We start from the raw sequence: 15,440 nt of genomic DNA, 5'->3' as shown, positions 1-15,440 counted from the left end.
GGAACAAAATTAATAAGCTACCAACTAGTTCTTCTCCTCCTGAAGGGCCAACGTGTTCTGATGCATGTCAGATGTCTGCTGTTGAAGCTGCTCTCTCTCCGTTTGGTACGCCTGTCTTTCTCTATCCAGCTCCTGGTGAAGTTCTACCTTCTCCACTTTCTCTGTTTCAGATTTCTCCTTCTCCTTAGCCAGCTGCTCCTGTAACTCTACATTCTCTGTTTCAGATTTCTCCATTAAGTTTTTCACCTCATGTTGAAGTTCTTCCTTCTCCATTTTCTCTGTTTCAGATTTCTCCTTCTCCTTTACCAGCTGCTCCCGTAACTCTACCTTCTCTGTTTCAGATTTCTCCTTCTCCTTTACCAGCCGCTCATGTAACACAACCCGCTCTTGCTCATGGTTTTCCATCAAGCTCTTTACCTCCTGTTGAAGTTGTTCCTTCTCCATTTTCTCTGTTTCAGATTTCTCCTTCTCTTTTACCAGCTGCTCCTCTAGCTCTACCATCTCTGTTTCAGATTTCTCCATCAATCTCTTTACCTCCTGTTGAAGTTCTTCCTTCTCCATTTTCTCTGTTTCATACTTCTCGGTCACCGTATTTAGCTGCTCCTGTAGCTCCACCCTCTCTTGCCCATGTTTCTCCATCAACCTCTTCACCTCATGTTGAAGTTCTTCCTTCTCCATTTTCTCTGTTTCAGATTTCTCCTTCTCCTTTACCAGCTGCTCCTGTAACTCTACCTTCTCTGTTTCAGATTTCTCACTCTCCTTTACCAACCTCTCATGTAACACAACCCTCTCTTGCTCATGGTTTTCCATTAAGCTCTTTACCTCCTGTTGAAGTTGTTCCTTCTCAATTTTCTCAGTTTCAGATTTCTCTTTCTCCTTTGCCAACTCCTCCTGGAACTCCACTCTGTCTGTTTCAGATTTCCCCATCAAGCTCTTCATCTCCTGTTGAAGTTCTTCCTTCTCCATTTTCTCTGTTTCAGACTTCTCCATCGCCTTTGCCAACTGCTTCTGTAACACCTCCTTTTCTGTTTCAGATTTCTCTATTAAGCTCTTTAATTCATGCTGAAGTTCTTCCTTCTCCATTTTCGCTGTTTCAGATTCCTCCTTATCCTTTACCAGCTGCCCTTGTAACACCACCTTCTCTTGCTCATGGTTCTCCATCAAGCTCTTTACCTCCTGTTTAAGTTCTTCCTTTTCCATTTCCTCTGTTTCAGATTTCTTCTTCTCCTTTGCCAGCTGCTCCTGTAGCTCCACCTTCTCTGTTTCAGATTTCTCCATTAAAGTTTTCACCTCATGTTGAAGTTCTTCCTTCTCCATTTTCTCTGTTTCAAATTTCTCCTTCTCCTTTTCCAACTCCTCCTGGAACACCACTTTTTCTGTTTCAGATTTTTCCATCAAACTCTTCATATCCTGTTGAAGTTGTTCATTCTCAATTTTCTCCATTTCAGATTTTTCGTTCACCTTCTCCAACAGCTGATGTAGTTTCACCTTCTCTGCTTCATATATCTCCTTGACCTTCTCCAGTTCCTGCTGAACTTCTTCCTTTGCAATCTTCTCTGTCTCATACTTCTCTATCGCTGCCTGTTCTTTCATGCAGATTTCAGTATTTTCTCCTGCAGAAAGGAAATTTTTATTGTAAAAACCTTGTTTCCATCGTCAAAATAATTATTAGTTACAAGGCCAATTCTAACCTTTTGTTATAAAACATTGCACATATAAATTTACATATAAAATAACACATCGAATAATCACAACTTTATCGGAACGTATCACAATACAGTTTCTTAGAATTATTATAGTCTTAGGTTTTGTTCTTCATGATTTCTGTCAAGAGCCTCAATCTATATATCAATTAAAACTTCATACTTTACGCTTATGCCAGAATTAATTAAAGTAACCAATCATTAAGTATCCACAATTAGTCAATTATGTAAGTGCCATGATAAGCAAACAACTGTTAATATCTTCTTATACTGTTGCCACGCATAGTAGACAAATTTTGTGTCAGTGTGTAAATATGGCTAGGCCCAGAAAATTAGGGAACCCATGCTACACTGTCTACAGGTACTGTGTAATGATAAGACCTTGAAAAACTCCCCTATGATGTTAATTCATCTTCTTTAAGATCAGCTACATTCCTTAAAAATCCAACTTTGAAAGCAGGCCACTGACATCTGGAATGTATCAAGTGTTATCAAACTAATTACCTTGCAGTGAGGTGACATGTTGCTGCAGCTGTTGCAGGGCCTGGTCTCGTTTCTCCTGCAGGGAAATTGTTTGTTGCTTATCACCTTCTAGAAGATTCTTCAGCTCTGCAATGTTGTCCTCAAGCTGCCGGGCTTTGCTCTCCGATTCTGCAAGTGAACACATTCAATGGCATGTTACTTAGCGCTCTGCCATATTCTACAACTAGACAGAGTGCACTCACAGAGAGTGCATACCTCCGCCAGCAACATACGCCATACGCCATACGACTCACAAACACACAAATAACGAACGATATACGCCAGCGTACTGACATATACACGCTGGCTTGCTGGCTTGCCGCTCGTTGCTGCTGCTCGCTCACATGTACATGCTTGCTGGCTCGCTGCGCTGGCTGGCTGGCTGGCTTGCTGCGCTGGCTGGCTGGCTGGCTCGCTGACTCAACGCGCTAATATCGATCGCGCGAACATACGAACGCACGAGAGCGATCACATAACCTCCTCCAACTCCTTTGGGCGGAGGTAATTACTGCCAGGAAGCAATAAGACGTCTGCCTACTAAGGTAAACCTGGCAATCTCCAAGCAAATGGAAAACAAGACTTCCTATTGCCTTACAGTGATACTCCACAATAAAAAAGTAATGCGTTTTACAAAGAACGTACGTGTCACAAAATTCTGTAACCGGAATAACATTACTCAATTGACTTCTTTGCATAATTGTACATGGATTCCCAAGGAGCAATTTTGGCTCAGGGTAGGTGAATAATAAAGGCATGCATGAATTATTTATGATGTTACAGAGTATCACAATAGTAGTGGAAGGAAACGTGCATGTTACTACAAACAAAACAAACAATGGCAACACTGATACTTAAATTTTGTAAGCGCAAACATAAAAAGACCAATTCATCAGTTGCTCTACAAAGAAAGAATAATAATTTGAGCAACAACAATAATATCATTAAAACCATGCCAAGCAGGGTCCTCTATTCAAGGCTTGTTCAGTCTCAATATGGATCAATAACGTGAAAATATGTTCACGTATTAAGGCCAAACAAAAAAATAGGTGTGTTTCCGGCCGACCGACCGTCCCTAGATTATTAGGGCCGACCCTACTTTTTTTTCAAAAAAAAAACAATTTATAAATTTTTTTTTTCAAATTTGAAATCTGACAGACAAAACTTGAGATTTTTTACTACAAACACGTTCTGTACTTGCTTACTAACTTATCCCTACCTATACACCACTTTATAGCATGCATCAGAGGGATATTAGGAACCGAAGAATAACAAAAATAATAAAAAAAAAATAATCCCTACCTACCTACCCTACTTTTGTTTTCGATGCAATAGGAAACACACCTATTTTTTTGTTTGGCCTAATGATTAAAACTCACCATCCCTCTGTCCAGTTGCTTCAATCACCTCCTTCTTCATCGCTGCCAACTCTTCCATGAGTGACAGCTGCCGGCTTTCCAGTTCGCTTCCTGCTCCTCTCAGCTCTTCTACTACTATTCGCAGTGACGCATTCTCTTCGTGGAGTAACGTTTCCTCCTTAGCAGCTTCTATCATCTTCCTCCCGAATTCACTCACGTTCTGCTTTTCGCAGTCGAGTTCCTCCGTCGCTTTCGTTACCAGCGCCTGCTGTTGCTCCAGCAGTTTCTCGTGACTCTCCGACTCGCGTTCCTTATGCTCTAATGCTTTCTTTAAGCTCTCCATCTCGCACTCATGTTCACGCAAGCTCGATAGATGCATCTGCAGGTCTTCTTCCTTCTGCCGCAAGGCATCCTCTGTGAGTTGGAATTTCGTGTGCGAGTCTTCTCCCACTCCGGTAAGTTCCTGCACTGTTGCCTCCAAGGAGGCGTTTTTCTGGTAGAGAGTATCACAGTTTCTCGTGATTTCTTCTAGCTCGGCTCTTACTGTCTCTCCTTCCTGTGACAGTTTTTTGTGTTCCGCTCTTGCTTCTGTGAGCTGGTTTCTAATGATTTCCTCTGCCTGGGTCATTTTTTCCTGCTCTATCGTTGCTTTCTCTAGCTGGTTTTGCATAGCTTCTTGAGCCTCGATAAGCCTCTCCTTCTCTATCGTTGCTGCTTCCAGCTCGTTTCTCATAATTTCTTCTGTCTGGGTTACCTTCTCCTTCTCCACCATTACTTCTTCTAGCTGGTGTCTCACGGTTTCCTCTGCCTTGCTTAGCCTCTCCTGCTCTATCTTCGCTTCCTCTAGCTCGGTTCTCATCATTTCCTCTCGCTGTGCTAATGACTGGAGGTCCGTCTGGGCTTGTTCGTAGTTAGACAGCTGTAATTGGAGATTAGATTTTTCTTCTTCCAACTCAGCAACTCTGTTTGCGACTTCGGTGGCCTCACCCGTAGACATGTCGGCAGCCTAGAAAACAACGGAGGGTTTTTGTATGATCTACCTCTATGTATGTCTACTCTTGTATGAGTTATTGTATACTCACTGCTTTCCCTCCAGTTTTCTACTCTCCCTGTATCTCGTTCTCTTGTTTTCTTTTTCCCCAACTTTCCCATCTCTATATCTCTCTCACTCTCTCGCTCTCCTCTCTCTCCCTCCCCTCTCCCTCTCCCCCCCTCGCTCTCTCTCTGTCTCTCTCTTTATCTATCAATCCCTCGCTACCTATCAGTGTCCCTCATCTATCTTTCATTCTATTAGTCCCATTTCTATGCCATCTTTCTCACCTCATCCCTCATGTTTAAGAGCAACCATGTGCCTGTTTCTAATTCGAGTACAGCATGCTACTGTGCCAACGTATACCTTTTTCTTCCGTTCAAGCTCCTCCTGTAGTTGTTTGATTTTAGCAGCCTGCTGTGCCTTCTGCTTTAAAACCTTCCTGTCATGTTTGCTGCCCTCATCCTTTGCCACGGCAGCTTCCTGAAAACATTGCATCATTCCACCAAAATGTAATAATTAACATTCCCGATTAATGTCAATTGATTAATAACGGAATTATTGATTAATGTCAACAAAATAGAAATCAATAAAATTAAGAGGACCAATCACTTTGATCTCCTTATCACTTTTGGTCTTCCTTTTTTAAAGTCTATGTTTAAAATAGAGATATAGAGTGTGGAAAGTTAACTTTCATTGCTACCAGTGGATTAATCCCCTGCTGTAACATTTACTGTGAAAGTAGCTGCGTGGCCTAGGGTTATGGTATGGAGATAGGCACCACCCTATGTGCCACATAGGCACGGGCAGGGATTTAACTAATAGTGATGGTGTCACAATAAAAATACCCGGCCCGGAGGACGCCGAACCCGGACTAGTATAGCCTTGTAAGAAACAAAATGTTCCCGACTCAAGGAAGCATCATGCCGACCTTGGTCAAGAAAAAAGAAAAAAAGAAATGTTTACAATGGCACCATCAGAGGAGCTAAAACGAATAAAACAGTGCAATGATCTGTCTTTTACGCTGCACCTAATACTGTACTAAGACTTTGCATGTTTTAATTATTCCTGTCTAGAAATTATGCAGGAATACACTAAAAAGAAATACTAAAACTTTTTTCATGGCCAGAAGTACAAATTATACATTATAATTATGTTCAAAATCATTTTTCTTTCCCAGAATCGTTAATGGGACATTTATACCTTCTCTTTTGTTGCAATCTCGTTCTGTAGAAGTTCCAGCTTCTGCTTCCATTCTTCTTCCATGCCAGAAAATGTTTCTTGCAATGCTCTCATCTGCTCCTTACTGAGGTCCAAATGTTCTTGAAGAGACCGCGCTGTATTCTCTTTCTCCGTCATTTCTGCTTGAAGCATCTCAATAACCTATTCCGTGACACAAAAAAGCGCCATTTTAAAATTTCTGCCGTGCACATTGCCATTGCTTGATTCATTGACCCGTTTTATTATTTTATTTACCTGGATTTCACCATTGCAGGCATCGCACATTGCAGTGCAGTTTACCTTTTTATTAACAACATACTGGTTTAGCAACCAACTAGCTTCAAAGACCATGTATTTTGTTCTATTTCTTTAGACCTTCCAAATTTAGGCGATACCATCCCTCTAGGCCCGATAGAATTACCCTTCATTCTAAGAGTCAATTGAAGTCAAAGAGATCCACTATTGTGTAATCTTCCATGTTTTTTTCATATCGTTATTCTTAATGCCTTTTATAGGGTATGGTAGGGTTCGTTAGGGACGAGTTTATGGAAACAAAAGAAGGAGGGCAAACAAGTTTGGAACCACTGCAAATATAGATTACCAGTATTATATTTTTATGTCTAAGTTGGCTTTCAAAGTTCTGCATGGGAAAACGCTCAACTTTTACACCAATATTACAAACACGAAGCACACTTACTTTATTCTTGCCATCTAAGACTGCTTCGCTCTCCTGTAGTTTTCTCTCTGTGTCCCTGAGCATCTCGCCTTGATTGATTCCCTGATCGAGCTGTGCCTGCAGCATTGCATGTTCCCTCTCTTTCTCCTGTATCTTGCTACCCTCAAGTGCAGCCTCTTCCTCAAGTTCACTCAGCCTTGTCCTTAGACGCGAGATTGTATCGGCTTCATCAACGATTGTCTGGTCCCGTTTCTTTGCCTCCTCTTGCATGATCTACAAAGGTTTAGCAATTTAGGTGGTAACTGCACCACCGAGTGACATCTATACTCGATTTCGTTACTGGTAGCAGTATTATTTTACTAGTACTACTACACCATCACCATAATCCTGTATTTTATAGCGCCATTTCATTTGTTGCCAATAAAGTCACCTGGAAGCATTTTTCAATAAAATAGTTGCTTATTTCCATTTTTTAATGTGATAATCCATTCATCCAGTCTAATTCAATCTAATCTAGCAGAAAGAATTAATTTCATTATAACTAATATCATTATTTAAATACGAATAAACGTAAAAATCACGGCTGTCTGAAGTCTTGTGACGATCCATTCATGGCAGGTTTTTAAACGGATACTTTACTCTAGAATTTTATTGCACAAAACTGTACTTACTGCACAATAGATCGTATATACCCATATATACTTGTTACCAGATAACAAATTTAATTCTTACAATTAATTATACATCAACGCTACGAAATTTGATCACCGCCATTACGTTTTTGGAAGGTTAATATCAGTACAATAGAACCCCGATTTAACGTGAATTCAAATATAATGCGATGAGTCGTTTTTTTTGCTCTCGTATAGCCACGTATATATAACCCCGATTTAGTGCGACCCCGCTTTTTTCGCGATGACATTTTATGGACCCCAACTATCGAGTTATAATCGGGCTACACTGTATTACAAATCTCATCGCATCTTTAAATCTCGAAGAGTGCCCTCGTAAGCGACACGGACCTGTACTGCCCTGTCACGACCATAGATGACCTCCTGATTTTCTCTGACCGCCTCCTGGATATCTATGACCGTGCGATCACGCTCGAGAATCTTCTCGTTCAACTCCATTATCATGCGATCTTTGTAAACCATCTGCGCATACATTTCCTTCATCTGCGGCGATTCGGTTTCAACCGGCTCGATAACGGGCGATTCCTAGAGACAGCAATGCACGCGAGACATGCAGGCAAATATTTGCAGCATCACACAAGCAACGTTGAGTGAATAGCGTTACACAAGCAAAGGAGTAGCAGTTGATCTGTAGATAAAAGAAGCTGTACACAGGCACTAGTTCAGGCTGAGCAGCCACTAATCATGCACAAAAGAATGGGATAGATTAAGTATATTATTCATAATATGTATGTATAAAACGGCTCACGTTATAATACATCTTGGTTAGATATTCCAATGATTAAATTCACTACTGTCAAGCCAGAAATGACAACCACTATTTCATACAAATGATTGCAAATCTGCCGCACACTCTAAACATATCAACAACATGCATTGCATAGCATAGTATTTAGCAATAGCAAATTAGGACTATTTAAATTAATAAAATTTAATTAATAGCCATGCCAAATCTTACATGCTTGCTCTATTCCAAGTTAACTCTAATCTGTTGTAAAAGCAAAAAAAACTATATACACAGAGTGAAATTAACAATATCTCTAAGTATGATTGGGGTCTAATCACATTACAACACTACAACATTGTATGCCACAATGCTCTAAGTGATTCTACATGGGCAATATACATTGGTATCTCACCTCATCTACGGTTTTGATTTTAATAATTTCTTGTTCTCTAGCCGACAGCTGGTGGTTTAGTGACTGAAACAAACAACAACTATTAGGAAGACAAAGTTCTGAATATCTGTTATTGTAAACAGAAACTGTCGGGTAAATTTACGAATGAAACTTACTGTTATTTAAATGACTCATCTACCAAATTGAATCAATTTAATTATATCGTGCCGGTCAAGGATTCATACGAAACATTACTTTTATGTTAGGAAGGTTACCCATCATTTGAAAGGTTTGTACATTCCAAATTAATTCTGAATCAAATAATTCAGGTCTAAATCACCTTTCAAATTTCTTATTTAATTTAACTGACAGTTCAATGGTATGTACACCTGTAATATGTCCCACCTGCAACTGCTGCTCTAGCTCAGTAATTCTGTTATCCCTCTGCTCCAGTTGCTTAACACTCTCTGCCAGTTCTTTACTTTTCTCCTCAACCTAAAAAAACAACATTATTTTTCTCATAAAATGCATTTCACATAACTTTCAATAGTACCTGTACTGAAGACTACCTGTTGGGAGACTTCTAAGTTCAGTTATTGAGTTTGCATTATAATATTAGCAGTGTGTATCAATTCTTATTTAGCACTAGAGATCTTATATAGTCTAGGAGATGATTATGTTATTCGTTATAATTATGAGAAAGGCTTGTAAATACCTTTTTCTTAAGAAGCAACGCTTTTCCTCGCTCTCCTTTCTCGGCTCGAGTAGAAGTTGCAACACTATGATCATCTTCAGCAACTGCCACCTCTCTCTGCAATCACAAGTAAGAAAAGCATAAGCCAAGTAATACGGCGCGTACAGTATGTCCAACAAAAAAAGACATGTTAAAAATGAAAAGATGTCTGATATATGCACCAGTTACTAAGACGGTAGAAGGTGAAGAAGGTAGTAAAGAAAGGAAACGAGAGATAATATAACATCAGTACTATCAAAAACATATAATATAAATATATAATATATATAAATATATAATATCAAAAACATTACTTCATCTGCATCTCCAGAAATTTTGGATTTCTTTGTTTCTCCAAGTTCCTTCTCAAGTTTGGCAACCTTAGCCTTGTTCTGCAGCTTGAATTTAGAATGCTTTGCTTTTTCTTCTTTTAGTTCCGATTCATGAACCTTAAAAATATACAGCACTATTCAGCACTATGCTTTAACATATCGCTGGTACCGTAGTCACATCACATACATTCACCATACCCATGTGGTTTTGTGAGACAACTGCAATTTTACAAATTGTTAGAATAATACCTCTCATCTAATTAAACTGCATACATCCAAGATGAGAACGAGTGTGTGCTTAAAGATTTACAGAATTGGTTTTCCCAGATCCAAATGTCAAATTGGGTGAAAGCAGACAGATGAAATTTAACCTCAGGTTGGCAATACTAGGTTAGATCATGTTTTAAATACTTTGTTACTATCATAAATTTTCCTATTCAAACTTAATCAAGTGCTACCAACAGTTATTAATACCACATGTGCTTCCACTAAGGTTTAATCAAGGAATAATATCACCTAGTCTAAGCAATTGAGGAAATGGTACCTTAATGATCTTGTCCTTTTGCGTCACAGTTTCTTCTGTCTGCCTGAGTAGATGCTTCAACTGCTCCACAAGCACTTGCTGCTGTTCCACCTGCTCTTGCATGTCTCTGTACATCTGAGACTGCTTTTCTCCATCTCCGGCCTCACCATCCTTGCCTCCGAACCCCCACATCGCTGCCGTGCACTACCACAACTAGTCTGCAACACGGAAGTATTACTATTAGTAAGTGGTGGTCCTGCTTAGCTTGCTGTGAGAGATAAGGATAATTAAAAGCATTTTTATTAGAAATGTGAATATGTAACTAAACCAGGAATGTTTTAGTGGTATGCATACATGCTTGGTTATGACTTGATTTCAGTAATGGACTATCAAAACAATGTCAAGGTTAATTTGTCTGCATTCCAATAACATTATTAGGCGCAAATCCACTTTAGGCACCTTATGTATCACGAAGTGATGCACAGATTTCTGTGTATCATCAACTGATGCACAGATTTCTGTGTATCATCAACTGATGCACAGCCTTTCCGTATATCAAGGAATGATGCAAAAACCCTAACCCTAACCCTAAGTCATAAAGTATAACCTTACTCCTAAATAAAGCTTTATCTTATCCTTAGGTATCACGAAGTGTGTTAGGGTTAGGGTTGGGGTTAGGATTAGGGTTAGGGTTTTTGCATTATTCCTTGATATACGGAAATTCTGTGCATCAGTTGATGATACACAGAAATCTGTGCATCAGTTGATGATACACAGAAATCTGTGCATCACTTCGTGATACCTAAGGTGCCTAAAGTGGATTTGCACAACATTATTATACTTAATAATAATAATATTGATTGAAAAGCACCTCACAGATTTTCTTTATACTTGATTTATTTAGGTGACAACAACAACAATAGGTGAGATAAATCATATATTTATATAGTATACAACTTAAGAATACTTTATAACCCTTAACTTAACCCAACCCTAATCGAAGTATGTATGGTGGTCCTAAAGTAGGAATGAAGTCTCCAGCATTCTGGCAGATTGAGATTGTGAGATTGGAAAATATCATTTTTAATTGATGAAACCCCACATTACACATATAAAGATACTAACCAGATCAGTTTACCGTTACAATGGGCCGTATATGGTATATACAATATAATATCAGCATGCCAGCACGCATTATCATTATAAATAACTGATGAAACGATGTATAAAACGATAAATTCGTTCGATCAAAACTTTGTTGTAGTGGAGGTTTCCATGTTGATGACGTTACAGTTATGTTCACTTTGCTTTTCCTCGTATAGAGGGCAGAGTCGTACCGGCGGGACACAAATATATGAGAAAAATCATGAAAGCGGATAAATCAAGCACGTTTTCGATCAAATGTGACAAAGCCGTGCATGTTGTGGAATTTTGTCCCTACGAGTGGGCTGATAACTTATTTGCATATGGAACTGTGTCGAAACTAACAATTGGTAAATTACAGGTGCGATACTCCTGAATTCTGAAATTTGTCACTGTGTAGTGTGTTAGCCCAACCACTGCAAGTTGAACCACCGAACTAGCCACAAGTTCCCTTCTCGCTTAACACTACGTTGGCTACCTGCGGCAGTTACTGAACGCGGGCTATAGCCTATAGTACTAGAGCTATACGTTGGCGAGAGAGTACGACGTGTAACAGTCGGAGAGCCTGGTCGGTATACCACTGAACCAAACCTAGGCTCTACTCTAGACTAGTACTATTCTCTATTCAGTCTATTGACTATGTCTATTGTATATATAATATAGGCTATATACTAATAAGTAATGTAGCACAGGCACTTGGAACGTCACAATAAAAAAAAGGTCAAAAAACACTAAATGTATTTACTACCAGTCTTAACGTTTCTCTACTCTATTATTTCGCCTATAATCGCCTGTAAATGCCGGTCAAATGCTCATCTGCAACACACAAGTACACCGCACGCTAGCTGCTGCACACTGACACATAAATATATCAGAGTGGCTTGGCTATATGCCCGGCAGCCGGCATATATCTGACGGCTGCCGGGCACGGTCTTCGATTTTCTAAATGCCCAGCAGTTTTTAATTTTCAGCGTTATCTCAAGTAAACAAGGGTTAGGGTTAGGAACTGCCGGGCATTTAGGAAATCGAAGACCGTGCCCGGCTGCCGGGCATATAGCCACAGCGTAAATATATAGCAGGTAGGAAAGCGTGCTGCCAAAATTTGCTCGACGCTCGCTTGATTTCATACGAATACAACACAAATATTCAACCATTCTACTCCATCTTTGTTTCTATTTGAAGAACAGTGTTCACTTGTTATAAAAATATACTGTCTGTGTTCGTAACCGAGCTTTGTCACGCGAAATCACACAAAGCCTGACGCAATTCTCGCGTTCGCTCCTGTTGCTCAGTTTATGTAAATGGCTGTCGAAATCAGGAAACACCCACTGGCGCTCTTCGTGACCTCATTTTTGCGCTGCAACACTGCAGCGTTTTTGTAACGCTCCACTGGCGGCTTTGACGGCGCTCTTACGCGTGTTGGAAAGCAGCGTGGTAGTTTCCCAAAATGCAGTGCGCCGCCTATAGTCCTGTACTTGCAGCCATTTACATAAACTGAGCAACGGGAGCGAACGCGAGAATTTCGTTAGGCTTTGTGTGATTTCGCGTGTCACAGCTCGGTTACGAACACAGACAGTATGGGTTTATAACAAGTAAACACTGTTCTTCAAATAGAAACAAAGATGGAGTAGAATGGTTGAATATTTGTGTTGTATTCGTATGAAATCAAGCGAGCGGCGAGCGAATTTTGGCAGCACGCTTTCCTACCTGCTATATATATTTATGTGTCAGTGTGCAGCAGCTAGCGTGCGGTGTACTTGGGTGTTGCAGATGAACATTTGACCGGCATTTACAGGTGATTAGGGGCGAAATAGAGTAGAGAAACATTAAGACTGGTAGTAAATACATTTCGTGTTTATTTACCTTTTTTTTTTATTGAGACGTTCCAAGTCCCTGTGCTATATAGGCCCTGTTTGCCTCAGGCCTGTGGCAAACAAGGGCTATAGTACTAGAGCCAGACCAGACCATGGTCCACCTATTCGTCGGCACGCCACACACCTTCGCCGTTTAAATAACGTTTTATTAAACATCTTTATTAAAATTATCGTAAATAAACACGGATTGTATTTAATAATTTACTACCGAAGCCTTGATGTTTAAATTAAGGCTGACTTTCTGTGAGTTTGTGCAGTGACTGAGTGAGCGTGTGTGTCACACTGTGTGGTTAAATTATAATTCGTGTTGCGGAGGAGCATTTTACTAGCGTTTACATGTCATCGAATTATTAGGCGATAGGGAGTATACAAACACAGGCCCTGGTAGTAAATAAATACAAATCGTGTTTATTCACCATCATATTATTATTGAAGCAGCCCAATTAAGTGCCTGTGTCATGACTGTTTTCCATTGTAATTCGTAGGAGTCTAGGACTTGCCTTATTGCAGTGTAGTGTACTAGTGAGTAGCAATTATCCATTGACTCGTGGCTATCTCTGTCAGTCCCATTGCTTCTGTACCTCTTACTGGCTGCACAGTAAATTAATGTGATGGCACAGCTAGGACTATGTCTACAAGTATATTGATCTATTAATGCAGGAAGATCAGCAAAGCATTGGTTTTGATTTTGAGGAACTGCGAAGTTTTTCACTCAACGGAGCAAGACCAGTAGCCCTTGGTTGGAGCCCAGAAACATCACTAACCCTTCTTCCCAGGGTTATAAAGTTAGTATCTAAGTAACTATGTAGAGATCTTGTCTTGTTTTTCTGAGATAAATTGTCAGTCACACATTGGAATTATAGTTCTGGCATTCTCAATGGCCCTCTTACTTTTCCCTCTGACCTTTGAGAATGATTACTCAAAGCTCTGAGAAGAACATTTTACCATTTCTAATAGGAATAATTGGTTAGGGGATTATAGTTTGTACCTATTCTGAGGTTTCGTAAAATGCCATAAAATTGTCTACACATTCAATTGATTGATGGCACTATTGATTGAAAAACCTAAGTGCAATGCTAACAGCATGTACATATATGGTCAAGAGCGAATAATACCTCTTTAGGTATTATTAGCTCTTGATATGGTGGCATTCCATAGCAATAAATTGTGATAAAAATGTTCTGAATCTCAACACACTTATCTGTAATGCACACTGTACTTGTAGGTTTGCAACAGCCAATCACGATTTCAGTGTGAGAATTTACTCTTCGCACCTCACAGATGATGACAAAGTGCAGGTACGAACATCTTATTTTGTCGCGAATTATCTCGAGATCTTGCTTTTTATCACATTTACGCTCTGCCATTATCTCAATATAGTTGGTATCCAGGATGGTGAAGCCCATACCCTATCATAAATAAAGTTAATCATCTGTAGTTGTTGCGGATCTACTTTTTAATCAAACCTGCCACAAGCTTCTCAACATTGACTACTTGAAAACATTACAACACTACAACATTACAACAACATTACAACATTGACTTGTTCCCTCTCATCACTCATTTTGCATGCTCATCTCCATCATCCGCTAACGTTCGCCACGCACTATAGGTTGCTGAAGGACATCAGGACTACGTCAACGATGTTGTCTTTGAACCGCATAGCGGTGAACGGCTGGCTTCCGTAGGCGACGACCGAACATGTATCGTATGGGACCCAGACGGCAACCAGTTGCAGCGTATTCGTCTTTGCGGCGAAGGAGTGACTGTCAGGTGGCATCCCCAGCAAGCCGAGCAGGTGAGCTCTGCTATGGTCTCTGTGCTCAGTGATGGTGGTGGTTGTTCGTCTTTAGACAGATTTCCGTCTTGAGAAAAATTGTGCATTTTTTTTTAGAATTAAAAACAATTTCAATTAATTTTTTGTTCCAATTTCAAGAAAGTGAGCTCGCTGTGCTCAGTGATGGCGATGCAATGATGCTGTGGTTGTGGGTAGTGGATCAGTAGAAGGGCCCTGTGCAAATACTCACTTGTGGTTCCAATACTCAGGAGCCGTGAGTTTTATCAGTAGCAGCCTAAAAAATACTTTTTTTATTACGAGAGCTCTTTTTTGATTTTGTATGAAAAAAAGAGCTCTCGTAATTTTGTTTACGGGAGCTATTTTGAACTTGGCCAGAGCTACTTTTTCATAGCATGATTTTGTTAAAATTTTCATAATTTTGATGCACTGACTCTAATAATGTCTCAGAAGCCAGAAATTGTGTCTAATTATCGTAAAGGTGTTTCCCAAACAAAAGTCAAGATTATGCTTTGGCGAAATCGACGAGGTCACAAATTATTCCTAATGGTGACAAAATCACGGAGGCCGGGTTTACATGTTGCTGTATGCATGTTGTGTACAAAGTATGATTGCATGCACTGATTGTCTCATTCGCATTGTTTTTTAATTCAAATCTCGTTATGTCTAGCCATTCAATAAAAAAAACTTGCTTGCCCGAACAGGGAAGTGCAATTTCAAGCT

At 39.8% G+C, this 15,440-nt stretch overlaps 2 protein-coding genes across 2 annotated transcripts in view; one reads left to right on the top strand and one right to left on the bottom strand.

Annotated features, from left to right (window-relative positions):
- The window catches only part of LOC106808019 (extracellular matrix-binding protein ebh-like), a 33,768-nt gene extending 22,575 nt beyond the window's left edge, over positions 1 to 11,193 (bottom strand). Inside the window, exons 1-13 of the mRNA XM_014810565.1 lie at positions 11,031 to 11,193; positions 9,927 to 10,123; positions 9,365 to 9,499; positions 9,033 to 9,128; positions 8,723 to 8,812; positions 8,339 to 8,401; positions 7,530 to 7,724; positions 6,529 to 6,780; positions 5,814 to 5,993; positions 4,977 to 5,093; positions 3,602 to 4,586; positions 2,208 to 2,354; positions 328 to 1,613 (exon numbers count right to left, since the gene is read on the bottom strand). Of these exons, the coding sequence (XP_014666051.1) occupies positions 328 to 1,613; positions 2,208 to 2,354; positions 3,602 to 4,586; positions 4,977 to 5,093; positions 5,814 to 5,993; positions 6,529 to 6,780; positions 7,530 to 7,724; positions 8,339 to 8,401; positions 8,723 to 8,812; positions 9,033 to 9,128; positions 9,365 to 9,499; positions 9,927 to 10,097 (3,717 nt within the window). The 5' untranslated portion in view covers positions 10,098 to 10,123; positions 11,031 to 11,193. The remainder of the gene's footprint in view (positions 1 to 327; positions 1,614 to 2,207; positions 2,355 to 3,601; positions 4,587 to 4,976; positions 5,094 to 5,813; positions 5,994 to 6,528; positions 6,781 to 7,529; positions 7,725 to 8,338; positions 8,402 to 8,722; positions 8,813 to 9,032; positions 9,129 to 9,364; positions 9,500 to 9,926; positions 10,124 to 11,030) is intronic.
- Positions 11,194 to 11,233: 40 nt separating this feature from the next.
- Positions 11,234 to 15,440, top strand: part of LOC106808026 (nucleoporin Nup37-like) — a 6,742-nt gene continuing 2,535 nt past the window's right edge. Inside the window, exons 1-4 of the mRNA XM_014810574.1 lie at positions 11,234 to 11,409; positions 13,583 to 13,707; positions 14,148 to 14,220; positions 14,535 to 14,720. Coding sequence (XP_014666060.1) covers positions 11,260 to 11,409; positions 13,583 to 13,707; positions 14,148 to 14,220; positions 14,535 to 14,720 — 534 coding nt within the window. The 5' untranslated portion in view covers positions 11,234 to 11,259. The remainder of the gene's footprint in view (positions 11,410 to 13,582; positions 13,708 to 14,147; positions 14,221 to 14,534; positions 14,721 to 15,440) is intronic.

Source organism: Priapulus caudatus, unplaced genomic scaffold (assembly GCF_000485595.1).
Source record: "Priapulus caudatus unplaced genomic scaffold, Priapulus_caudatus-5.0.1 Scaffold249, whole genome shotgun sequence".
Classification (NCBI taxonomy): Eukaryota; Metazoa; Priapulida; class Priapulimorpha; order Priapulimorphida; family Priapulidae; genus Priapulus; species Priapulus caudatus.
Note: the sequence above shows the minus strand (reverse complement) of the source record. Positions and strands in the feature narration are given on the sequence as shown.